Source organism: Triplophysa dalaica, chromosome 25, assembly GCF_015846415.1.
Source record: "Triplophysa dalaica isolate WHDGS20190420 chromosome 25, ASM1584641v1, whole genome shotgun sequence".
NCBI lineage: Eukaryota > Metazoa > Chordata > Actinopteri > Cypriniformes > Nemacheilidae > Triplophysa > Triplophysa dalaica.
Window position 1 is genome coordinate 4,305,651 of NC_079566.1, and position 27,925 is coordinate 4,333,575.

The 27,925-nt window shown below is 39.9% G+C and overlaps 1 protein-coding gene across 1 annotated transcript; it reads left to right on the forward strand.

The window, feature by feature from the left end:
• Positions 1–920: 920 nt before the first annotated feature.
• Positions 921–27,771, forward strand: LOC130415537 (CMP-N-acetylneuraminate-beta-galactosamide-alpha-2,3-sialyltransferase 1-like). Its single transcript, XM_056741317.1, has 7 exons — positions 921–1,057; positions 1,231–1,483; positions 4,190–4,383; positions 13,563–13,742; positions 13,819–13,864; positions 14,596–14,715; positions 25,939–27,771. The coding sequence occupies exons 2-7, from the start codon at positions 1,250–1,252 to the stop codon at positions 26,101–26,103; spliced, it is 939 nt and encodes a 312-aa protein (XP_056597295.1). The 5' UTR covers positions 921–1,057; positions 1,231–1,249; the 3' UTR covers positions 26,104–27,771.
• The last annotated feature ends 154 nt before the right edge of the window (positions 27,772–27,925 follow it).

Consider the following 27,925-nt stretch of genomic DNA (forward strand, 5'->3'; position numbering starts at 1 on the left):
TCTTCGACGGTCCGGTCGCTCGTTTCTTTTATATGCTCCTAATCTCCTACGTGATTCGAGCCCGGTGTGCGCACAGCTGGCGCTCATTCAGAATTACTCACCGGACTCGAACCACGGTCTCACCCCGCCTACTCTACTACAAACAACAAAAACAGTGATGTGCTTGTACACATTTAATATATGCAAAAAGGTGAACCATGCTTATTTCTTAAGCAAGTTTTGCATGTCTTACGAAGAGAAAACACGTTTCTCATCCATCTCCTCGTGCGTGGCCTCGAGTAGCGTGGATCTTTTATAAAGGGACACTCCACCCAAACATGAACATTCTGTTATGGATTACTCGCCCTCTAGTTGTTCCAAACCTTTATACATTTCTTTGTTCGGTTGAACACAAATATATTTGGTAGAATGGAAGCAACTGAAAATTCTTTGGCATTATTAACTACCATAGCAGAAAAGATTATAATCAAAGATGACCCGGAATTGTTTGGTTACCTTAATCTTTTGAGTGCAACTGAACAAAATATATATACAATACCTAGGGAACCATACAGATAAGTAAATATAGCAATAAATATAAACCTCATCTTAGTATTTTTGAATTTTCAAACTAAACTACTTTTTGCCAGTAAACCTCCTTATTAGACTTCATGGATAGGCAGTGTTTCAAATACATCCATTTGAAATACAAAATGCTATTAGGTTATAATAGTGTGTTGTATTTAAATGCATTTAATCTTAGTATTTTTGTATTTATTTGAATATAGCGTTATTAATTCATCAGCAAAAATTCATTACTCCTATGGAAAGTCCCAACAATGTAGAAACCTATTGCGTGTGTGGATGTGTGCGTGTGTTCCTGAGGTTAGAATGAGGGCGTGTGCAGAATCAGGTCAAACCGGTTACTAATTTGTGCGGTTGACAGATTGTGAATATTTTTTTATATTCTTCACAGCTAACCCATTGTTCCCACTAACCATGCACACTAGAAATTAAACAGTAACTCTCAACCTGGAGCTCAGTTAAACTCAGAGAACACTAGACTCTTTCATAACAGGTAATGCACTCTATTATTTAAGAATACGATCTGAATATAGACAATAGTCTTAATATTGTGCGTTTATAATGTCATAACAATATATGAAATAAATGATTTCTTTGATTGTATAAAGAACATAGTTCATTTAATACTTAGGAAATGTGTTGAATGTTTTTTTTCTTTGCTTTCAGAAAAAAAGAAATCCGCATAATGAAGATCATAAACAGAATCTTTCAGTATGTCATCATGTGTGCCTCCATCGTTCTGTGTGTTCTTCTGCTCTACCAAACATCAAGCAGACATTTTCTAGACTTTTGCATCTGTAATTGTGGGATGGATTCTGAGGGAAATCAGTGGTTTTCTCAGCGATACAACAGCTCAGCTCGTGTACTTCTCAACAGAAAAAACCACGCTGTGGATTTCAACACTTTCTGGTGGTGGCGGGTGAGTGCAAAATGGCAAACGTCTCGATCAAAACCTGTCACTCTGAGCGATTATTATAAAAATCCGGATAGGCTTTGTACTTCATGTACAGGTAAAGACTTTAGTTTGATTTATTTCATGTAATTATTGAAAGAAATCAACAAGTAATTAAAAATAACATTATTGCTTGGATAAGCCCTTACAGTACTCTGAAAAAAAGGATTGTGTGTCGTAGTAGATTTTATGAAAAGGTATTAATATAATATACTTAATAGAATTATGTTCCTGTTTTTAATAAAACATTTGAGTTAAAATAACGAATAAATACTGGGGGAAAAATCTACTAATTTTGGTTGTTAAGATTTTACTATTATTAGTAATATTAATTGAACAAACTATTAAGTAAATCCAACTCAATTGTATTATGTTTAACCAATTTAATTTGGTTTGAGTCAACATGAATCATTTTTGAAGATATAATAACCTTTGCAGTTGATCTGTAGTTCTCAGAATGCTTTGTCTCTGACTGTATTAGGAGATTGATGTTCCAGATGAACTGTTTGAAGTGTTTTTCAGTAAAAAGAAAGACTTGTTTGTGTTTTTGTTGACTTATCTTTGATATTTAGGACAGTTTTGGTATTATTTTTAAGTTTGCGTTATATATGTGGTTATCGTTGTTCAGAAGATTGGTGTTATTTCACTTATTGAGCAGTAAGTGTTCTTATGCCAATGCAGAGACCACCAGTCTCTTCTCACTTGACCCTCTATGTTGTGAAATATAGTATAATATACTTTCAATATGAAAGTATTTGAACTGTGAAGTTTGAGTTAGACACATGTATTTATTCAACATAATCTTTTTATGTTTACTTTAAGTAATATTTACTTAATAAACTCAGCAAAAAAAGAAACGTCCTCTGACTTTCAACTGTTTTTACTTTCAGTAAACTTAATATGTGTAAATATTTGTATGACCGCTAAAAGAGTCAACACCATAAGACATAAACTAAAAATGTTTCACAGACATGTGACTAACAGAAATAGAATAATGTGTCCCTGAATGAAGGTAGGCTCAAAATCAAAAGTACCAGTCAGTATCTGGTGTGGCCACCAGCTGCTTGAAGTACTGCAATGCATCTCCTCATCATGGACTGGACCAGATTTGTCAGTTCTTGCTGTGAGATGTTACCCCACTCTTCCACCAAGGCACTTGCAAGTTCCTGGACATTTCTGGGGGGAATAGCCCTAGCCCTCACCCTGCGATCCCAGACGTGCTCAATGACATTGCTGTCATGCAGAAACTCATGCACAGAACGAGCAGTATGGCTGGTGGCATTGTCCTGCTGGAGGATCATGTCCGGATGAGCATGCATAAAGGGTACCACATGAGGGAGGAGGATGTCTTCCCTGTACCGCAAGGCATTGAGATTGCCTGCAATGACAACAAGCTCAGTCCGATGGTGATGTGATATACCGCCCAAGACCATGACGGACCCCCCACCTCCAAATCGAATCCCGGTCCAGGGTACAGGCCTCTGTGTAACGCTCATTCCTTTGACGATAAACACGAATCCATCCATCACCCCTGGTGAGACAAAACCGTGACTCATCAGTGAAGAGCACTTTTTGCCACTCCTGTCTGGTCCAGCGAAGGTGGGTTTGTGCCCATAGGCGGAATTGTTGCTGGTGATGTCTAGTAAGGACCTGCCTTACAACAGGCCTTCAAGCCCTCAGTCCAGCCTCTCTCAGCATATTGCGGACAGTCTGAGTACTTATGGAGGGATTTTGTGTTCCTGGTGTGACTCGGGCAGTTGTTGTGGCCATCCTGTACCTGTCACAAAGGTGTGATATTCGGATGTACCGATCCTGTGCAGGTGTTGTTACACGTGGTCTTCCACAGCGAGGATGATCAGCTGTCCTTCCTGTCTCCCTGTAGCGCTGTCTTAGGCGTCTCACAGTACGGACATGGCAATTTATTGCCCTAGCCACATCAGCATGCGTCACCTCCCTGCAGCATGCCTAATGCACGTTCACGCAGATGAGCAGGGACCCTGGGCATCTTTCTTTGGGTGTTTTTCACAGTCGGTAGACAAGTCTCTTTAGTGTCCTACGTTTTTAGAACTGTGACCTTAAATGCCTACTCTCTGTAAGCTGTTAAAGTCTTAACGACCATTCCACAGGTGCATGTTAATTAATTGATTATGGTTAATTGAACATGCATGGAAAACATTGTTTAAGCCCTTTACATTGAAGATCTGTAAAGTTATTTGGATTTTTACAACATTATTTTTGAAATACACAGTCCTGAAAAAGGGACGTTTCTTTTTTTTTAAATATAATTTAAAATATTTAAATATGTGTTATTATTACAAAATATACAAATAGTTGATTTGGGCAGTCGTGGCCTAATGGTTAGAGAGTTGAACTCGTGACCAGAAGGTTGCTGGTTGGATTCTCAGGGCCGGCAGGTAATGACTGAGGTGCACTTGAGCAAGGCACTTTACCCACACTTGTTCCCCGGGCGCTGCAGTGATTGCCGCCCACAGCTCCGGGTGTACGTGTGTTCACTACTCTCTGGATGGGTTAAATGCAGAGGTCACATTTCGGGTATGGGTCACCAAAGAGGTCACTTTCAGAACATTATATGAGTAAAGTTTGTTATAGTTATAAATAAGACATTCACATGCAGCTCTTAAAAAGATCATATTGTTTTTAATCTTTTTGCAGAGCCTGCAAAACGAGTCAAATGTAGCCAACTACACAGAGGTGGTGGAGGTTTTGTTTGCTCATTTCCCAGATAAACGTCATCACTTGGACCGTAGTCCCAGTCGCTGCAGGAGTTGCGCTGTGGTGGGGAACTCTGGGAACATGGTGGGATCACAATACGGTGCACTCATCGATTCAAATGACTTCATTATAAGGTAAACATACGACATTTACTAACTTGAATACATTTGCCTACTGTACATTCCCTTATAAAAATTTACAATAAAAAACATGGTTACTGTACTACAAAAAAACCACCTGTGGTTTTCATAAACCACAGTTAAAGTGATAATTCACTCAAAAATTAAAATTCTGTCATCATTGACAACAAAGAAATGATCAAGTTATTTGTCCAACTATGGGAGTCAATGGGGGGCTAAATTTGTCTGGTTTGGAGTATACAGAACTCGAAGGTGAGTAAATAATTACAGAATTTTTATTTGGACCGAATACTTTTTTTAATAGATTGAATTCATTTTAGATTTTTAAATCATATTTATATTATTTATTTTATATATAAGTCAGTGAGATAAGAGACGACAAAATGGCAAACGGTTGGGAAAGAGAAATGTTGATTCAGAATAAAGGATATTTAACCGAAAGTGAATTAGTGGAGAAAGTGAAAGAATTTGCACATTTTGCCTCAGCACTGGATGAGAGCAATGACGTGCAGGATGGCGCTGCGGATGGCAGCCACGGCGCTGAGCTCCACAATCATTCTACTGCTTTTCTTTGTTTGCTTTGTCATTCTTCTTTAATAATGCTAACCAGCGACAAAATCCTTAACATTAAAAAACACAACCCACACCACATTTTACCGGTTTTTGACTATTCGGACATTTGTTGGACATCCTGGTCGTAGAAATAGCGCAGCTGTTCAAACACAAGTGCGTTGGAGCACTTGCTAAGCCTCGGGAGCACGGCTTTCAAACATCGCTCCCAAGCATTCAGTTTGCGAATGTCCGTTCCCTTCCTAACAAAACGGATGAACTACCTCTCCTCACCAGCATCAACAAGGACTGTTCAAACTCTGCTGCATTGTGCTTCACTGAAACCTGACTGAGTGACGCCATTCCAAACAAATTCAAGGCAAAGGGCACTGTTGAAACGCTACCTGGTCGTGGCAGAAAGAAGATGCTGACTTCGACTGCTGTGCGCTACCTGAAGCGTAGAGTGGAGAAAAGTCCCTGTGTGACTGCTGAGGAACTGAGAAAAGATTTGTCAGATGTGGGTACTGAAGTTTCTGCTCAGACAATTACGGCGCACCCTGCGTAATGCAGGCCTCCATGCCAGAACTCCCAGGCGCACCCCCTTGCTGTCCCCAAAGAATAAGAAGAGTCGACTGCAGTATGCCAAAAGTCATGTGGACAAACCACAGAAGTTTTGGGATAGTGTTCTGTGGACTGATGAAACTGTTTGGGCCCATGGATCAACGCTATGTTTGGAGGAGGAAGAACAAGGCCTATGAAGAAAAGAACACCTTGCCTACTGTGAAGCATGGCGGGGGGTCAATCATGCTTTGGGGCTGTTTTGCTTCTGCAGGTACTGGGAAGCTTCAGCGTGTGCAAGGTACCATGAATTCTCTTCAGTACCAGGAGATATAGGATTACAATGTGATGAAGTCCGTCACAAACCTGAGGCTTGGAAGACGTTGGACCTTTCAACAGGACAATGATCCCAAGCATACCTCCAAGTCCACTAGAGCATGGTTGCAGATTAAAGGCTGGAACATTTTGAAGTGGCCATCGCAGTCACCAGACTTTAATCCGATTGAGAACCTCTGGTGGGACTTAAAGAAAGCAGTTGAATGACTGAATGATCATAATCAATGTCAACCCGACCAAAACAATCAATTTCAGTGGGGGTTGAATAATTTTGAACACAACTGTATATCACTGAAGTTATCCCCAAGTCTGGACACTTTAAAAAATAATTTAAAGACCTTCCTTTTTTTCGATGGCTTTTCATGGTTGACTGGTTCCAAACCATTGGGCTATTTTAAGTATTGGTTTTATTGATATTTTTAGGGTCATGATATGTGCTTGATTTACATTGTTTTACATTGATGTCATTTACATTGTTGATTGACATTTTTTTATTGCTGTACAGCACTTTGGACAACTATAATGGTGTTGAAAGTGCTCTATAAATAAACTTTGACTGGACTTGACTTCTATGGATGTCTTTAAACCTAGTGAGCAAAATGTTATATACTTGAAGAATAGCTTCCTTGAAGAAATTAACTCATTCCATTACGCAATGATGACTTCTTATATCACACTTATCAAATGTGTAGTGTCTGAACACAATGACATTCCTGCAAATGAAGCATGTACTCATGAACAACACTGACCTCAATTGACTCCCATTGTATGAAGAGTCAGATACAGCTTGACAACCACATAAAGGAATAATTGAGTACAGAATATCGATTCTTGGATCTTTAATAGACACAAGCTTTTTCCACATGTTATCTGAGCGGTAATTCCCAGGCCTTTGGCAAAACATCTGATGCATAAGGCACACTTTTCTGGAAACACTTCAGCAAGTTCAAAGACATCATCTGATTGGTTGAATTTCACAGGATTTCCGTTACAGGGTACAATGTACAATAGAAATACACAAATCGATATCCTTCACTCTGCATCATTTATTGTGAAGACAAATTATTTTAAACCCATTTACTATATTTTTTTATTTGAATGAAATGGTCAGTAGTGTGAACTGCATGAGTGTAGAAAGGCTGTGCTTTAGCTATGTGAGTAAGTCATGGGTTAAGGGTGCTAAAAACAAAGTTCTGTCTAGTCTAGTTCACCATACAGCACTTGCCTCAAGCAGCTTATTGGTTACCACACAAAACAAATATTATAGACAAAACTATGGATCAGTTGAACTTTCATGAAGTAAATTACTAAGACTGGCGGACTGTGAACAGCAACATAATGATGTTTGTGTGCAGCAGTCATAGCTGTGTTTTAGAGTGAATCAAGGACTGAAACACATAGCTAGTTGATCGCTGTTTGATCCGTGGCCCATTCAAGTCATTCCAGCTTTTTTTTGCTAATCGAGAAGCCGTTTTCCACCTGAATTCTGTCCACGCTAATCTCAACACATATTTAAGGTAGCGTCAGCCCTTGTGTGCAGAGTCACAGGCCGCTCCAAGTCTGTGACAAAGAAGGAAGCCACGCACCAGATTATAATCAAAAGCTAATGAATTTTATTAACAAATGAATAAAAAATAAATACCAAAAGACTTAACGAAAAGATAACAAAGGAAGCCTGGAGCGACGATGGAAGGCTGCTCAAGAAATGCCGGCATCAGCCTCATCGCAGGTGAAACCACTCTCACTAATGACCTCAACCAACTGCGACCTGTAAAACAAAACCAAACCAAAGAGAACAGAAAACAAAGGGATTCAAAACAGCAGCCCCCCGTGTGAAGACCAACGAGAGTTAAGGCCTGCGACTCTACCTGCGCGACTTCAACAAGCAAGAGCAACACAGGCAAGAGACATAAGTATATTTAACATAGTTTGCTTTTGATTTAATTGTAGACTAACATCATGTGCTTCAAGCTTATTCCTGTACTCCAGCACAGGCAGCGTTCTCACCCAAGGCACGACAGGCTCACTCTCACATGCTTCCCATTCACACCTCCCCTACTACCCCTATGTCTCTCTCTGTGGGTCACTGGAACTGTCAGTCAGCAGTGAAAAAGGCATGCGTTTGACAGCCAGTATGACATTCACATTTTTGGTTTTACTAACACATGGATTCATCCTAAAGACTCAGCCACACCCGCTGCCCTCTCCACAAAATACTCCTTCTCTCACTCTCCTACCAAACCGGAAGAGGAGGAGGCACAGGTTTGCTTATCAACAATAATCGGAAATATATCACACTATCTTCCCTATGCAACAACTACTCATTTGAAAACCATGCTGATATCACTTCTCCCACTCAGCTCAGCGTTGTTGTAGTTTACCGCCCCCCAGGTCCTATTCACAACTTCATTGAAGAGTTAGACGTGCTGCTCTCATCTTTCCCAGAGGATGGCGGCCCTCTTGTAGTCTTTGGGGACTTCAACATCCACCTGGTGAAACACAAGGCTTCTGAATTCCATACCATCACCGCCTCGTTCGACCTCAAGCGCCTCACCACAGCCTGTACTCACAGATCAGGAAACCAGCTTGATCTCATCTACATCCGTAACTGCACCACAGACAACATTCAAGTCACACCTCTTCATATTTAGGACCACTTCTTCATCACTTTCAACATGCTCCTTCCTACATGCACTACACCAACACCACCACCCATTTATTTTAGATGGAACCTTCATTCTCTCTCCCCTAACACCCTCTCTGCTAAAATGACATCCTCTCTTCCCTCCAACTTTGCATCTCTAGATGCTGAAACTGCAACCGCCCCCTTATGCTCAACTCTTACATCCTGTCTAGATAACCTCTGTCCTCCAGACAAGTTTGGCCACCCCATCCTGCCCATGGCTGTCTGACATCCTTAATGAACAACGGATTACACTCAAATCAAATCCCTTTATTGTCACTCAACCAAATACACAGGTGCAACAGTAGGTTAAAAACTTGGGTGCAGTTCCAACCAACATGGCAGTATGACAGACAATTTGTGTACACATTTACACACAGTAAACATTTCTGTACAAGTTTTACACCAGAATACAACAAATGACACGTAATATACATAAAAATAATACACAGCAGCAAATGTACACAATGTGCGTAGTGTACAGTGATTGATATGTATTGTTGTATTATAGTAAGACAGTGTATAAAGTGGTGCATGCTAGTGGGGGATAAAGTGCAGTGCTAATGAGTAGATGTGGAAGTCCAGAGTTTTAGAGTCTGACTGCTTGGGGAAAGAAGCTGTCACGTAGTCTGCTGGTACGGGTTCTGATGGAAGGAGTGATGGAAGGAATGATAACAGACCGTGACTCTCGTGGCTAGTGTCTCTAGTAATCCTCCTCGCTTTTTTCCACACACTGTCTGGTGTAAATTTCCTAGAGGGCCGGAACCTCACCTCCGACGGTGTGGTTTGCAGTTCGTACCAGGGTTCCTGAAAGGAAATAGCACAAGACCAAGAACCTTGCTGACTTAAGGGACTACTACCAGTCACTACTCTCTTCTTTCTCTGCTAGTGTTAACACAGCTAAAACGTCTTTCTATACCACCAAGGTGAGCACTACACCTAACACTCGACAGCTTTTCAAGACATTTAACTCTCTTCTTTGCCCCCCTCCTCCCCCGCCCACTTCATCTTTGACGTCTGAAGACTTCGCTATTTTTTCACTGAAAAAAAACGTCATCCATCAGCAAACATCCTTGATTTCCTGTAGCTCAGTGGTAAGAGCATTGGGTTAACAACGATCCCAGGGGATTGCAAAGTCCTATTTAAAATGTATAAAGGATAAAGCAATGTAAGTCGCTTTGGATAAAAGCGTCTGCCAAATGCCTAAATGTAAATGTAACATTTTATAGCACCTCAGACACACACCCTCACTTCAAACATTGAACTCTCCTCTTTCACCCCAATGACTGACACTGAAGTCACGAGACTTCTCTCCAGCCACCCCACCACCTGTTCCCTTAACCCAATCCCCTCCCATCTCCTTCAGGCCATACTCACACACATCCTCAATACCTCCCTGCTCACCAGCACTTTTCCATCCACATTCCAACAGGCCCAGGTCAGGCCCCTACTTAAGAAACCCACATTGGACCCCTCTACTACTGACAGTTACATATCTGTTTCTCTCCTTCCATTTATTGCAAAAACACTTGAAAGGGCAGCTTTCAACCAGGTGTATTCCTACCTTTCCCAGAGCAAACTACTGGATGACAAGCAGTCTGGCTTCAGAACAAACCACTCCACTGAGACTGCACTGCTTTCAGACACAGAAGCACTGTGGCTAGCCAAGGCGGAATCTAAATCCTCGGTCCAGATTCTGCTGAACCTATCTGGAGCATTTTACACTGTCAATCACCAGATACTGTTCACCACATGATCACTGGGGTCCCTAAAGGATCAGTGCTTGGACTACTGGTTTTTTCCATCTTCATGATATCCTTGGGACCTATCACACGGCTTCTCGCATCATTGTTATGCTGGCGAGACCAAGATCTACATCTTGTTTCACCCAGAGGATACTACTGTAGCAGCTCGCATTACAGCCTGCCTAGAAGACATCTCAACTTGGATGAAAGAGCATCACCTCCAGCTGAACCCTGCCAAGACAGAAGTACTCGTGTTTCCGGCACACCCCATGCTGCAACACGATCTCGCCATCCAACTTGGCAATACCACAATCATTCCTTCCAAAATAGCCAGGAACCTAGGAGTCATATTTGATTAACAGCTGTCCTTCAATGATTTCCTCGCAAATACAACGCGGTCATGCCGATATGCCTTATTCAACATTAAAAAGGTTAGACCCTATCTCACTGATCATGCGGCACAACTCCTTGTCCAGGCCCTGGTAATCTCAAGGTTGGACTACTGCAAGGGTGTCCAATGTCGGTCCTGGAGGGCCACAGTCCTGCAGAGTTTAGCTCCAACTTGGCTCAGCACACCTGTTTGGAAATTTCTAGTCTGCTTTGTGAGATCTTGATTAGCTGTTCAGGTGTGTTTGATTAGGATTGAAGCTAAACTTTGACGGACACCGGCCCTCCAGGACTGACTTTGGACACCCCTGGACTACTGCAATGCTCTCCCTGCTGGTGTTCCTGTAAAAGCTATCAAACCACTCCGGCTGGTTCAGGACGCAGCAGCATGCCTCGTCTTCCATGTGACACCCCTTTTCTTCTCTCTACACTGGCTACAGGTTGAAGCCCGTATCTGATTCAAGTCACTAATGCTTGCCTACAGGACTATCATTGGATCTGCACAGGCATACTTTCAAACCCTCCTACACTCCTTCACCCCACCAAGATCCATGCGTTCAGCAAACCAGCAGCGTCTTGTATTGCCTTTTCATAAGGGCAGTAAATCTCTTTCCTTCACAACTCCTTCCTGAAGGAAACATTCTTCCAAACTCGGTCCGGTCAACCACATCTCTCACAACATTCAATTAACTACTTCAAACTCATCTCTTCTGTGAATACTTCACAAATGAAAAAAACCCACTTCCCCTCTCTCTCTCTCTCTCTCTCTCTCTCTCAACGGGTAGTGTTCTGGCTTTTGCTGAAACCAGTAACTTTGTATCAGCACCTGTTGTATTATTGCTCCTGTATGACATATCACTTATTGCTTCTTTGAAAGTCGCTTTGGATAAAAGCATCTGCTAAATGAGCAAATGTAAATGTAATCGTTATATCATTTTAAATTACATTGATAACAACAAAGTAGCACATTTGTTCTTTTCCACTAAGGTTTTTCATGCTAAGGAGTTGATATAATCTCATTGATTTTGCTGTTCTGCAATATACAGATTATTTTAGGGAGCTATTCCTTTATTTGACATTTAGTAAAAATATTTAACATGACAATTAGTGTGGTATCATTAACTGTATGTACTGCAGCGAACCTGTTATCCAGCAGGGTTTTTAAAGAAGAGTTTTGATTCCGATGCCCTTCTCCAGCATGCTGATCCTTCGCCTCACACACACTTCTTTCCACTATTCAGTGTTATCCTCTTTATTTAACAAAGCGATTTCACCTTGTGAAAATACATACCCTTGCTCAGCAGTAAAGCAACTTCAAGTATTCATTGGTCCGCCAGCAACATTCCTCCATGCTTTGTCGCAGGTTATCAATTGCCAGTTTCACATTGGGGCGTTTTTTTGCAGACTTAGCATTATGCATAAATTATGGTCATGTCAATGTCAATGGCAGACATTTTTAAACCAGCACATTAAATTCCATAAAACCTTTTTAAGAATAGCTATCTGAAGCAGAAATTAAATGATTTGATTTTTCCTCGAATGTTGCATCCGTTTTCTTCATGCCAGTAGCAGACACAGAAATGACAGTATTTGACAAAAATTGGTTATTTTTAAGATATTTTTCAGATATTTTTCCAAAATGGCAAAATAAATGTTCCCAAATTCTATTCTAATCCATCCATCCATCCATCCATTGTCTACCGCTTATCCGAACTACCTCAGGTCACGGGGAGCCTGTGCCTATCTCAGGAGTCATCGGGCATCAAGGCAGGATACACCCTGGATGGAGTGCCAACCCATCGCAGGGCACACGCACTCACTCATTCACTCACGCACTCACACCCTACGGACAATTTTTCCAGAGATGCCAATCAACCTACCATGCATGTCTTTGGACCAGGGGAGGAAACCGGAGTACCCGGAGGAAACCCCCGAGGCACGGGGAGAACATGCAAACTCCACACACACAAGTCGGAAGCGGGAAGCGGGAATCAAACCCCCAACCCTGGAGGTGTGAGGCGAACATGCTAACCACTAAGCCACCGTGCCCCCTCTATTCTAATCAATTTGAGTTTATTTAATTTAAATTAAATGTAATATTTTATTTCATTTTAGAATTTAAAATGTCCTTAAACAATAAACTTTTTTTACTGTATAAAATTGTACAGCTCTTTAATAAAGGTTTACCTAATAGTCAGCTTTTTCTTAAATTCATGATGCCAAGCATTTTACCTCACGCAGAACTAGAAAACTCACTTAATCTTTTAAATGGAGGTAGAGAAAACTTATTTAAATGATAAGGTGAAAGACGGTCCCTGGCTCAGTCTATTTACAAGAACACCTTCTGAATCGAAACACGCTTCATCTTTTGCCTGTTTTTGTGCATTTCTTTAATTTCATATGCCAAGAAATGAAACCATGCTAAAGAACTGGCAATCCAAAGTGAGTTTTAAAGATAATTTAACCCAATCCATGACCGTCCAGGCCATTCAGCATACTTAGCAAGATTATTCTTTGACCTAAAATCCTAAAAGTATCCTAATTTTTTTTATCCTAAAGTCAAATCTTGGTTCGGTTTGCTGACAGACAAACCAGACTGATATGGAATGTGCTAACGTTACCTGTCTCCCATTGTTGTCGAGCATACTTTAGGTCAGGCATAAAGAACCACCACTTTCTTACCTTTTTATAATCTGAGGAACCTTTTTTTCACCACAAAGCTCCTCTGCCAGCGAGGGGTCCATTTTGACAGCCGTGATGTTTGGTTTGTGATTGGCCATGTGCTGGATCCCCTGCCACACCTGCTTTGTGTTGTTGCTTTTAAAGCTATCTTCTATCTTCTATCTTCCGTCTATATTCCAACTTGGCCCTTCGGATGTGATGATTGTAGTGATCTGTGTGTTGTGTTTCCTCAGGATGAATGGGGGTCCGACAGTAGGATACGAGCGGGACGTGGGCCATAAAACCACTCACCGTATCATCTACCCTGAGAGCGCTGTGGATCTGGAGGATCAGACACATCTCGTACTTTTACCCTTTAAGATTCTGGACCTGCAGTGGCTCATCAGCGTCTTCACCACCAAACACATAGATCAGTGAGACTCGCACCTCATTTCTCTTTTCATTTTGCTGGGGTTTCTCATTCATTTGCATTTGATCTTTTGTTATCAGCACATATGTACCTGTGAGACCCTCAATAAAAGCAGACAAGAGCAAGGTAGACGTCACAATACTGCTTTTACATTCACATTCACATTCATCAATTCAAAGTGACTTAAAATGAGAAAGCATGACATATATTTACTGTGAAATCACTGTTTTATTTGTATACAATGCTAGAGACAATTACTTGGAGAGTTATAATCACGTCGTACATGACATTTGACACACAAACTACATAGAGCTCTGTATTTTACACCACAAACATATATATTTACATTGATGCATTTGTCCAAAGTGCCTTAGGTTTCATTATCCTCTACATTTAGTTTCTGAGTGTGTGCAATCCCTGGGATCAAACCCATGACCTTGTTGTTGCTGGCGCTGTGCTCCTTCCACTGAGCTTCACATAAAGATACTGTTGCTCATGAATGGTAAGAATAACATGTAGTATTGTGTATTCTATAACCCAACTTATAAAACGGTGAGTTCTGGTCCTTGATTGTGATTGGCTGAGTAGAGTTCTAAGACCTTTTGAAGAGCTTTCCTGTGTCTCAGTGGTCAGAGAATGGGGTTAGCAACACCAAGGTCATGGGCTTGATCCCAGGGGTTGCACATGTCAGAAACAAATGTGTAGTACAATCCAATGTAAATCCAATGTAATCCAATGTAATGTAAAGTGGATGAAAGCGTCTGTCAAATGCATCAATGTAGATAAATGAAATAGAAATAAATAACTGAACAGATGAATCTGACCGCATGTTTCCTCCTGTTGTTCACTCTTTACAGGTGATGATTCTTCATCCTGCATTTATCAAATATGTCTATGAGAGTTGGTCACAGAATGAGGGAAAATATCCATCCACTGGTTTCACTTCCATTATATTGGCCCTGCACATCTGTGATGAGGTAAAACAAAAACCTGCCAACCTACTTTTAATCTACAGGACTGTAAACTAAACTTTGTTCCAAATGTTTTTTAATGCTTGAGTGTTTCACCAACAGCCAAACCAAAATGAGCAGACACTTCTTTCTCTTTGGCTCTGATGTCTCTGAATTGTTATAAAAGGCCACAAAAAATGCTTGACAGATGCGAAAAACGCAGAAAATCGAACCAGGTCCGAATTTTTATATGATGGACAAATATATTGGAGGCAGTGTTTAAATGTGATTGACACAACGTGAGGTTATATTTACTTTTTAAAGTACAGAAATTTTGGTCTCAATGTGCAATGGGCTGAAGTCTTCATACTGTTCTGGGGTCTCATTTATATAGATTTCATCCTTAAGTGTGCACACACAAATGGAAGATTTTTGCGTACGCACAAACGTTTCCAGATTTATAAATCCATGTGTAGGCCTACTCCAGAACATGATTCCCTTAATAAATCCCTGAGAGGGGAAGACTGTGTGTAAAATGGAGCTTACGACGCCTTGTTTAACTAAAAGTAACCTCATCTGCATATCATTTACATGTGCATATTTACATTTACGTGACGGCAGGGGCGCCGTATGGGGGGAAAGTTGGGACAATTCCAAGGGCCCATGACTGACAGGGGCCCCAAAAATAGCTAAAACTAATATAAAATTATCAAACCATCATCATTCATTACATATATTTATTTTTAATACAATTAATGATCTCTTTTTTTTGGCAATAAAAGTTAAAAATCCCCATTGACCAAAAATGAAACATCCATATTGAGCGACCACCCCCCTGAATCTGCATGAAGTAGTTCGATCCCGCCTTAGAGCTCTCAATGACAGTGTTTAGTTGCAGTCAGTAGAAAATCAAAGTTAAATCAAAATCTGGTTTTCAAAAAAGGAAAGAGAGAAAAGAGTCAGAGGAAAGACAAAGTAAAGGGTGTCAAACTGTAACCCAGTTTTTCACCAAGAAAGGTGGGTAGCCTATAGCAGTGGTTCTCAACTGCGGCGCGCGAGATCCACTTTCCTGCAGAGTTTAGCACCAACTCTAATAAAACACCTGAAGAGGCGAATCAGTGACTTCAGGAACTCTCCTCAAATCTATCATCGTATGACATTTAATCGCTCTCACGGTACTTAAATGCGATATGCCAAACAATCTGCGAAGCCAAACATTAAATTGAACGCATATATTCTAGATGTGAGTGGTATTAAACTGTTGGCTTAATGTCCATAGTGAAATATGCTAGCTAGCAACAGACCAGTGTTAGCCTACATTTAATCACTATTTAATCAGTGCACGGAAACGTTTAGCACTATAAAAACCCTGGTGTGGAAATCCCATTTTACATGTCCACTTTGTCTTCTTGTTGGCATATACACTCACCTAAAGGATTATTTGGAACACCTGTTCAATTTCTCATTAATGCAATTATGGTGGTGGTGTAATGGTGTGGGGATGTTTTCTTGGCACACTTTAGGCTCCTTAGTGCCAATTGTGCATCGTTTAAATGCCACGGCCTACCTGAGCATTGTTTCTGACCATGTCCATCCCTTTATGACCACCATGTACCCATCCTCTGATGGCTACTTGCAGCAGGATAATGCACCATGTCACAAAGCTCCAATCATTTCAAATTGGTTTCTTGAACATGACAATGAGTTCACTGTACTAAAATGGCCCAACAGTCACCAGATCTCAACCCAATAGAGCATCTTTAGGATGTGGTGGAACGGGAGCTTCGTGCATCCCACAAATCTCCATCAACTGCAAGATGCTATCCTATCAATATGGGCCAACATTTCTAAAGAATGCTTTCAGCACCTTGTTGAATCAATGCCACGTAGAATTATGGCTGTTCTGAAGGAGAAATGGGGTCAAACACAGTATTAGTATAGTGTTCCTAATAATCCTTTAGGTGAGTGTATGTGCAGCCAAGTAAAAAAATCTGCCGTTTTCATTGTTTTGAGAGGGTGATGTTAATTTTTAAGTTTGTTGTTTTTCATTAATTGAATCTTTCATTAATAATTATAATAATAATTATTTTTGTTAAGAGAATTTTCAAATTTAGCCAAATTTGACAAAAAAAAATACATTTAGACTCTAAAAGATAGCCTGCAGCACATTTTTTATGGTTGTTTTTAATTTTGCATCAAATAGTGAACTGCATTCTAGACTTGCATGCATGTACAAATCACCAGCAGTAAATATTCTGCTAGTACTATTGAACTACAAGAAGCAAGACAGTTGCAAGCCTTTAATTATAGTTATGTAAAGTTTTTGATGAGACAGTTAGGTCCTAGAGATGTGGTGTCAACAGCTGCGCAGAGGGGGCCCAATTAGATTTTTTGTCATGGGGCCCAAAATTCCTAGCGGCGCCCCTGCGTGACAATACGAGAAATGAGCAAGATAAGAGCCAACAGACCGCTTCACCACCAGATCTCACAGTGTCCACAATAATATCAAAGTGCGCACAGTTGATCTCGCTAGAAATGTTTTTATGTACATTAAATATGTTTTAGAACACAAGTTCTGCAATTTAGTTTAAGGGGACCTTACAATCTTCACTGTCATTAAAACATTAAAACACGTTACACGCAACATGGATTTCACCAGAAGGTGTTTATGAAACAATTAACACACAGTACAAGCGCAATTAACTGGATTTAATCTTCCTGATAACGTGGATCTAATGTTTGATATGGAGTGAAATTAAATGTGTATGATGCATTAATATACTTATAATCGTTCTTCTCTTAAGCGTTGGTTAACCCCTCGCTATTTTGTGCCCAGCGCTCCCCTACTCTGAACATTCTGTAGGCTTTTTAAATAAAGCCTTTCTCATTTACACTTCTGTTTCTCTGGTCAACAACATCGTCTTCACACACAGCCACTACCTGTAATCTGTAATCATGGTCATCTAAAGCAGAGGTTCTCAACCTTTTGCAACTCATAGCCCACCAAGGGCTGTTTAAAAACAATCCGAGGACCATATTTCCAAATATGATAGTATGAACACAAAATATTCAAAAAGTACAATGTTATACTCTGCTGTTAATCTGTTATGCCACAGTAGCAGATTTAGTAAAGTCAGCCAAATAGATGAAAACATTGGGTCTCATTCACTAATTATTGCGTAGATTTTTCATATTTTATATATATATATATATATATATATTATTATTATTTAAAATATATAATTATCCTGAGATGAAACAGGCCTTTTGTCCTTTTGTCTTGAGAGAGAGGGAGAAAAAAGGAAAGAAAGAGACTGGTGATTGCGTACGTGTGCTTTCAACTGTTCCCATCTTTTCTCTTATAGCCTATTTAGAACAAATGTATGTACAAAAGTTTTTGTGAAAAAACTCATGATTTCTTTGTGAAAGCGTTCGTACACAAATGTGTACGTAAGCATTGTTAGTGAATGAACTCAACTTTATTTATATTGCTCTTCTTACTATTTTCATTGTAACAAAGCAGCTGTACATGAGACACATTGACTACAACTAAAACAACTAAAGTCATACACCTGTAAAAACAAGAAATATTAAACGGACTATAAATCCCTATATGCAAAATGAATTATGTATAACTTCTGAATTCTAAAGCAGCCCTCCGGCCAGGCAAATCGTGCAAAACAGTATGCAAACGGTGTCAAGGAACCCAAAACTCATATCGAGAAAAAAAAAACTCAGGAGAACCCAGGCCCAACCAGGGGATTCCAGTTCCCCTCTGGCAAAAGCTGCTGCCTCTGCAAAAGCTCAACAATGCTTGCACAAAAAGACTAAATAAAAAATAAATATTTTTACTAATAAGGTAAATTATAGATTTAAGATTATCATTATCATTATCAATCTAATAGCATTTTAAATCTTGTAATGAATTCGTGTCAAGTCACCGCTTCCCATTCTCAGCTCTGCCATCAGGTCTGGGCATTAACTGCATCCTGCGGTAACCTTAGAACAAAGAGACAAGACTGGCTGAGAGTAGAGTACTGTTCTGCACTCTTTGAAGCAACAAGTACTTCATTTTGTTGTTGGATGTGTTCCTGGTTTTGGTTGATCTAAATAATGCAGCCTAAATCCTCTGAGGATTAATATTATGGAAGTGTAGTGTATGCAAGATTAAAAAGATGCGTCTTTAGTCTAGATTTAAACTGACAGAGTGTGTCTGCCTCCCAGACATTGCAGGGAAGAATATTCCAAAGTTTAGGTGCCAGATAAGAAAAGGATCTACCACCTGCACTTGATTTTGAAATTCTAGGTATTACCAACTGACAGGACGCCTGAGAGCGTAATGCACATGGAGGTCTATAATACAATAGAATGTATTCAATATTGCGGCACTAGACCATGTAGGGGCTTTATAGGTAATAAGCAAGATCTTAAAGTTAATGCGATGCTTTATAGGTAACCAGTGCAAGGTTGACAGAACCGGGGTTATATGCTCATACTTTTTGTAAGTGTAAGAACTCGAGCTGCCGCGTTTTGAAGTTTTTGTAATAGGCCTGCAGGGCAACCACCTAAAAGTGCATTACAGTAATCTAGTCTTGATGTCATGAATGCATGAATTAATTTCTCCGCATCTGACAGTGACAGCATATGACGTAGTTTAGATATATTCTTAAGATGGAAAAATGCAATTTTACAGGTGTTGGCGACATGGCTCTCAAATGACAGAGTACAATCGAATACAACGCCAAGATTGTTAGCTGACGACGAGGATTTTGGCGGTTTTCGGTCCAGTACGTAACACTTCGGTTTTGTCCGAGTTCATTAGTAAAAAAATTGACTATGCATTCCATTATTCGATGAAACTGCTGTGTTTCATGAGGCTTTGAGGAAATATAAAGTTGAGTATCATCAGCATAACAGTGAAAGCAAATTCAGTGTCGCTTTATTATATCTCCTAGAGGTAGCATGTATAATGCAAAGAGCAGAGGCCCTAAAACTGAGCCCTGTGGTACACCGTACTGGACTTGGGATTTGTGGGACACCTCATTGTTTATTGCTACAAATTGAAAACGGTCAGATAAATAAGATTTAAACCATTTCAATGCTATTCCATTAATGCCGACGTAATTGTCGAGTCTATGTAGAAGTATGCTGTGGTCAATGGTGCCAAATGCAGCACTAAGGTCTAGCAGCACCAATAAAGAAATACAGCCACGGTCAGACACAAAAAGCAGATAATTTGTAACTCTGATCAAAGCAGTCTCTGTACTGTAAAATGCTCGAAATCCGGACTGGAATTCTTCATTACTGACATTCCTTTGGAGGAAGGAGCATAATTGAGTTGAAACTACTTTTTCCAGAACTTTACATATAAAAGGTAAATTCGATATAGGCCTGTAATTCCCTAGTTCTTTAGGGTCGAGTTTTTTTTTTTTTAAAAGAGGCCTTATAACAGCCACCTTAAATGCTTTAGGCACATGTCCTAATGTCAGAGATGAGTTAATAATACTAAGAAGAGGATCTATAATTTCTGGGAGCATTTCTTTTTTTTTGGATTTTACCAGTGAAGTAGTTCATAAATTCATCACTGTTATGCTGATAATCAGAATCTGAAGTCCCTGACGACTTATTTTTTGTTATTTTAGCCACTGTGTTAAATAAAAATCTAGGATTGTGATTGTTTTCTTTTATTAGTGTGGCCTAAGGGTTTGAGGCACTCTTTTCTCTGTCTCTCATTTCCCTCTTTCTTCAACCCCCGCTAGCTTTCACTCCTCCTCTTATCGCTACGTCATCTAATGTGGGTGGGAGAGGTCGGTAATTGTTAACAGGCAGGTGTATAGATACCTGTGGTCCTCATCCTGTAGCGATAGACTGAAGTTAGCTGCTAACGTGGAGGAGTGCAGCAGTGTTCTGGGGTGCGTTGGTAGCGCAAGGGGTGCATAGTGATTGCCAACGGCGCTACTGTTTGTGTGTGTGTGTGTGCTTCCGAAACGCGTATGGAATGCCTGGACTGACGAGCACAGAGGAGGTACACTTTTATCCAGCTCTTTTAGCGTATCCTGTTCGTTTACTACTTTCGGTGTAATAGGGCTCTGTTGTTATGCTCGCCAGCATTTGTGACGGGTGAATGCGTGAAGCGTCGGAACACTGTCTACTCACCCAATCGCTATTGCAGAAAGGTATGTTATGGTTCTGATTATAACGTATTGGGTAAAAAGTAAAGCGTTCATTCGATTAGTGGGCCTGGTGTTTAGCGTGTGTGTAGCTATATGTTTACTGATTATGAATGTTAGGCGTATAGAGCACTCAATTAGAGCCCTTGTTTCTTTTTTTTCTTTGTTTTAGAGTCTTCAGCCAATCCGATTGTCTGATGCTGTTCTCTTGGGTGTTTGAATGAATGGGCAGGTTCTGCTTTTTAGACACTCATTTGTTTTGTTTTGTTTATTTCTTTTTTTTACTAGCCGGTGGGCTGCAATATCTGTGTGTAGTGAACTGACTGTGGCCACCGGCTAGCGGTTTATATATATATTTTTGTTGTTTGTTTGATTGTCGTCACTCATTACAGTAGCCTTGTGTGGGTTGGGCCCACTGGATATACTTTCCAACGGGCTCCTGCCTGGTTTCCTTAGGGTGTTTCACTCATTTAGCACGATGTGTGTAGTGTACTGCTGTGAAGTGTGTATTCTTAGAAATAGCTCAAAGAGCCTGGGTGTCATTGTTGTGCAGAGTGTGTAGTGTTTGTTCTACTCTAAAGTGGTGTGCCCTAGCTCACGTGTGGTACTGAAACTCAGGCCTGATCAACTTGTACTTCGGTGGCCCACCCCCTTATGGCTTAGTGTTATGTCAAGTGATAAATTTATGTGTGTTATTTATTGAAATCCAAAAGCGACTCAATGTTTTACTGTAACAAAAATAAAGATCATACTTTTCTACTTTGTTAGCCGAGCCTGTGCGTGCTTCTTGTAAAATATTCCCCTTGCTCTTACCAGTCTGGTCCAAGGGGTGGCGTAGTCAGCGCTGCTATAGCCGTGGACGCTACATTAGTGAGGAAAAGTAGGCGGATCTAGACGTTTTTATGGCATTCCTGTATTTTCGAGTACTATCCTTCCATGCTATACGAAATACCTCTAAATTAGTTTTCTTAAAGTTGCGCTCCATTTTCCTGGTCGCTTTCTTTATAGCCTGAGTGTGTTCATTATACCACGGTGTTGGGCTGCCATTTTTAATCTTTCTTAAACGCAGAGGAGCAACTGTGTCTAATGTTTCCAAGAAGGTGGAGTTAAAATTTTCAATAGTAATGTCAAGATCGTCATCGTTTTTACTCATGCTAGAGAATTGAGACAATTCAGGCAGATTATCGAGAAACACATCTTTGGTAGTTGAAGTAATCGTTCTACCATATTTGTAACAAGGAATTTAATTTGCAGCCGTAGGCCATTGAAGCAAAAATAATATCAGATAATGATCTAAAATGTCTTCACTCTGCTGAACGATTTTAACATCGTCCACATTTATACCGTAAGTTAGTATTAAATCTAAAGTATGATTACGAAGGTGAGTGGGTCCTGACACATGTTGACTAACGCCCATGGAGTTAAGAGTGTCTTTGAAAGCCAGTCCCAAGGCATCTGTATCATTGTCTACATGGATATTAAAGTCAACGACGACAAGGACTCTATCTGCAGCCAGTACTAGTTCTGATAAGAACCCACCAAAATCTTTAATAAAATCTGTGTGGTGCCCTGGAGGCCTATATACAATAGCTAGAATAAATTTTAAAAATGTTTTGTCCTTAGTATTAGGTGTCGATACGTGAAGTACCATGACTTCAAAAGAATTGTATTTAAAATTAGACTTCTGAGAGGTGATAAAAGAATTATTGTAAAGTGCAGCGACACCTCCCCCTCTACTTTTTAGACGAGGCTCGTGTTTATAGTGATAATCTTGGGGAACGGATTCATTTAGAGTAATAAAATCATCTGGCTTTAGCCATGTTTCTGTCAAACAGAGCATGTCTATTTTATGATCGGTTATCATATCGTTAACAAAAAGTGCTTTATTTGAGAGAGATCTAATATTAAGCAATCCGAGTCGTAACAGTTTATTAACTGTATTATGTTCATGTTTGATTTGTTTAACGTTTATTAAATTACTTTCTAGAGGTTTACGCATTATCTTATGTTTGCTAATCCGGGGGACAGACACAGTCTCTATTTTATGTTGTTTGTGAGAAGGGATTATTACATGTTGTATATTTTGTGTATTCTGTAACGCGAGACGGCAAGCAGACAGTTGGTTAAGCCATTCTGTCTCCTTCCTGACGTGGGCCCCAGGTAGTTAGTGTGTTTCTAGAGAGGAGGGAAACCCCATCCCAGGAGGGATGGAGACCATCTCGTTTCAACAGGTCAGGTCTGCCCTCAAAACTCTTCCAGTTATTTATAAAATCTATATTATTCTGCAGGCACCACTCAGAGAACCAGCCATTTAGTGATGATAATCTGCTATAAATCTCATCACCACGGTAAGCAGTAAGGGGGCCAGAGAATATTACAGTGTCTGACATCGTGCTCGCGAGCTCACACACCTCTTTAATATTATCTTTAGCGATCTCTGATTGACGGAGTCTAACATCATTTGTGCCGACGTGAATAACAATCTTACTGTATTTACGATTAGCCTTAGCCAGCACATTTAAATTTGACTTGATGTCAGGCGCTCTGGCTCCCGGTAAACATTTGACTATGGTGGCTGGTGTCTTTATGTTAACGTTCCGGACAATAGAATCACCGATCACTAGGGCACTTTCAGCAGGTTTCTCAGTCGGTGCGTCACTGAGCGGGGCAAACCTGTTCGAGACTTTAATCGGAACGGTTGAGTGGTGTTTTGTCCTGCGACTATGCCATCTCAACGTCACAAAGTTTCCCAGCTGCAGGGGATTTTCAACCGGAACCGAGCTGTGTGCACTAACATTGCTCGTATCCGAAGTGTTTTCTACAGTCCTAACACTCTTACTATCCTAAAATAAAGATTGGATGCGAGACTCTAATTCTAAGATCTTCTCCGTCAGCCTAACTACTTCCCTGCATTTATCACATGAAAAACACTTGCCGCTGACAGAGAAGGCTAAACTAAACATATGACATGAGGTGCAAGTAACAACAATAGGAATAGAAGCCATAACTCACCGGGTATGAAGTGCAATCCTAATTTACCAAGGTTGCTTGATGAGTCTTAGTATATACGCTTAAAAAGAGAAACAGTTAGCACACAAGACAAATAGGGGGAGATGATATCCCACACTGTAAACAGAAGGCAAGCTAACACACTAATATTCTCTTCACACACTTTGGCAGAACATCATTTACTGTAACATTATATATATATTTGAATTTCTCAACACCAGATTGAATCTGACATTGTGACTTATTTGGTGCTGCGACATTCAAATACATATTTCTTTTTTAGGTAATGCATCTTGACTCCACTTTAGTGTTTCTTTAACGTGTTTCTTTAACATGTAAATTCATAAGACTATGAAAATCATTAGAATATAACAAAATATGTCAATTTAAAAATAAATACAATAAATTAATTTGGTGGTAGTCTAATACTGTCTATATGGCCCACCAGATGGCGCTCCGAGGGCGACCAAAGCGGTTGAGAATCACTGATCTGAAGGAAACTTGGTTTGTTGTTATACACGTATTCTGAACAAAAGTCGCTAAATCTAGTGAAAGATTAGTTAAGCAAGCTGTAGCCGTCACGTGGCCGACTTCTGCTGTAGCGGAAACACTTCTTTCTGCATATTTATTATTCTGAAATTGAATTTTTATTTACTATTAACATTAATGATTTTGTATAGCATTAAATGCTAATAGTAAATAAAAGTTCAATGTAAGAAAAAAATATGTTTGCTGTATTTTTCAATTATAGCTGAGACAATATTTTAATTGGCTCAATTTTTAAGGGGGTGGAAATGTCCCCCCAATGCCCCACAAACTCTTTTAGCACTAAAATCAGCTCCAAAATCCTTGAAGTTCATAGTAGTCAAGAGGAACCCTTAAACCAAATGACAACAATCCTAAACAACTGTTACAGCGGCAACATGACAGCTTTTAGAAAGGTCTCGACTAGCAGCCGTGATTATTCTAGTCTGATCAATCAAATGAATACCTGTAAACTGTTTACATGATGCAGACAATGAGCTAAACATATATTTGTTTAACAAGTGACACTTAAGTTACAATTAAAACCTTTATTTGAATATATAGCAGTACAACAATAAAGCACAGTTGTGGACTTGAGGTAGTTGAAATGCAACAGGCCGGATCTGCATGAACGCAAACACTGGTCTGGAGATCTCAATGAGCGACTGCAACCAAAGTGATGTTGGAGCAGTGTGGATTCACAACAGACTCACTAAAACACTGGAGCACACAATTGTTTCACTGTATAGAGATACACAAATAAAGAGATGTAGAATTTAAGTACTTCCGTCGTTAGGTATTATTTTAACTTCATACATATAAAGTTAACACCTTTTGTTTGATGGTTTACTCAACCTTGTCAATAAATGTCATGTTCTCGCCTTGATTCGGGAGTGCTGTGAAAATAAATACAAACAAACTGTTGTGACACATTATGGAATTAAAGACTTGTTTGACACGTGCTTCTGTACTGAATGAAAAGAGTCCAATATCCAAGCATACATTTAAAGGGTTAACTGATTTACTGTCTGCATAATGAATGTATCTTAAACTTCACATTCACAATTCAAAACAACAATATTACAGCCATCACCACCATATGAACGTTTGTTTGACCTTCCATACTGGCACCTGTGCCTCATCATCACGCCATTTCTACAATAAAGAATTACTTGAACCTCCCTTACTGTCCTTAAAAAAAATGGCTCCAACACAAACATGTGTAGAGGAATGTTGTTCCAGTGCGAGGTATTTCCAAACAAGAAAGATAAGAATGAGTCTCTTTTGAGATTGTTGTGATAGTGAACAACACAAGTGTTCATTCTGTTAATGTCTTTCTGGTGTCTACTTCCTCCAGCTCCACACGTCCAGCGCAGCTTCTAGAATGTGTTGCTGATTTCACGGACCCACGCTATATATTATTATTATTATTATTTTAACTGCCGCTGTGGTTTTGTTTTGATGATCATTGACAGATGACTATGTAAATGTTTATGGAGGGCAGATTTGAAGACATTCTCTAACACAGTGAACTCTTGTTTCTTAGGTGAGTGTTTTTGGGTTTGGACCCACACGTGATCATGCTTGGCATCATTACTTTGATGATTTTGTTATCGGCTCTAATGACGGCCCTCATGCCGGAGACTTTGAGAGAAGAGTGATCGCTGAACTCCATCAAAAACGAATCATCATGATGTATAAAGGATGGTAATGACTCAGTATTGTCAACAGGTTTATGTGTGTTGGAGAAACACATATTGTGCTCTTGTAAGTACTGTATACATAACATTCATGTTGTTTTTAGTTTGTCATACCATGGTGTGTTTGAATACTGGATTCTGATTGGCTGAAATCAGTGGCGGCGCTAGGGGTGGGCTAAGGGGTCTGAAGCCCCAAATGTTTTGTTACCATGCCGTGTACGAATCACTTACGGGCCGTCTACATTTTGCGTCTCTTCCTATTGGCAAAGGTGAGTTGGTCCTTCTTGGAAAAAAAACACTGAGAGTGTAAAAACAACATAACTCTCCTAGCAGCTTCAGTGGCGTAATAAGTACGAGTCGTTACAAGTAGAGCTGACGCTACAAATGAGTGCAAGATCTAATCCAGCTTTTAACAAACTACATTCACATCACAAATCAGATCATACAGGCAATTGTTTTCAACAAAATGAAGAAAATATATAAAAATTGCTAACAGGTGTTTATAAGAAAGTGTATGGTGAGGTTAAGGGCAGTAGAGAGGTATTATTAGTTGTCATAATTTTTAATCTTCTTTTGTTGAAGTTATATGTTAGGGGCATTTTACCTTTATTTGATAGGACAGTGGAGAAAAGACAGGAAAGCTTTGGTTAGAGACAGGGGAGTGGGACCAGCAAGACACACTTGAGACGGGAATCAAACTCGGATCGGGCCGCATGTGCACATGCTCTATATGTCAGCACACTAACCACACGGCCATTGACACCGACGCTTTCTCCCTCTTTCTGGCACTTGGGAGTTTGTGCTCTCTTTGGGTCTGCTGTTACTATTTAAACGTGATTGACATGCATTAGCATTTAAATAACAAACCTTAGTAAACAACCGATGTCCAGTCATGCGCAACACTGGTTGTGTACAGACGGAGGTGCCCATTAGGTTTTGAATATGGGCTCGGACCTTACACGCCACTGTATTCACTAGTCACTAGTCTCCTATATTCTCCGGGCTCTGCCCCAGATATCCACCCGCCTTACAGCTGCCCCTGTCTGAAAGGTGTGCATTAACACCATTTATTACCCGGGTAGCTGCAGTCCGTTTGATCAACATTTGAAATGAACTGACAAAAGTAAGTGTACTTCTCACCTGACTGATCAAAAAACAAACTTCCAACATCAATAACAGCTTTAACTTGTCAAATGACCATGGTATAAGCAGGATCATCCACAGCAAGCTGTTACGTTAAAGATTCAAACCCTTTATTGTATGACTAGCCGTGAATAGTTGAAGACATATAATCTCACACATTTGGGGAAATAGATGAAAGCTCATAGAATAAGAAAAATAGCTGTATAGATGTAGGTTTTCCAATCATCCTCAAGTATGAAATCTTCTTGATATTTCTACTAAATTCACGGAATGCCATTCTTTTTTTGGAGTGTATTTATTGTACTTTGTTTGTTTCTTTTTGACACTATTATTTTCCTATGGATACATTATTGCACCATGATATGCAACTGCTGTCATACCTGTCAAATTGATAGTGAAATGTCTGTTTATGATTTGTTAATCGATAGTCTATTAACTGTCCACTTCACTGTTTGATTGATTTTGATATTGTGAATTGTTTGTCTATGTACAGCATCCTTGAGCACTATATCTATTAAACATAGAATATTTCACAAGGAACAGTGTTTTTATTTCCATAACAGAAGATTGCATTACCCAGTATTTGTTACACATTGTATTATGAAGTGGAGATAAACTCATCTTTCATTCACCAATCACACTGCATGTCACATTATGTTCAGGTCTGAACATATGATGTAGTGTCGTGTT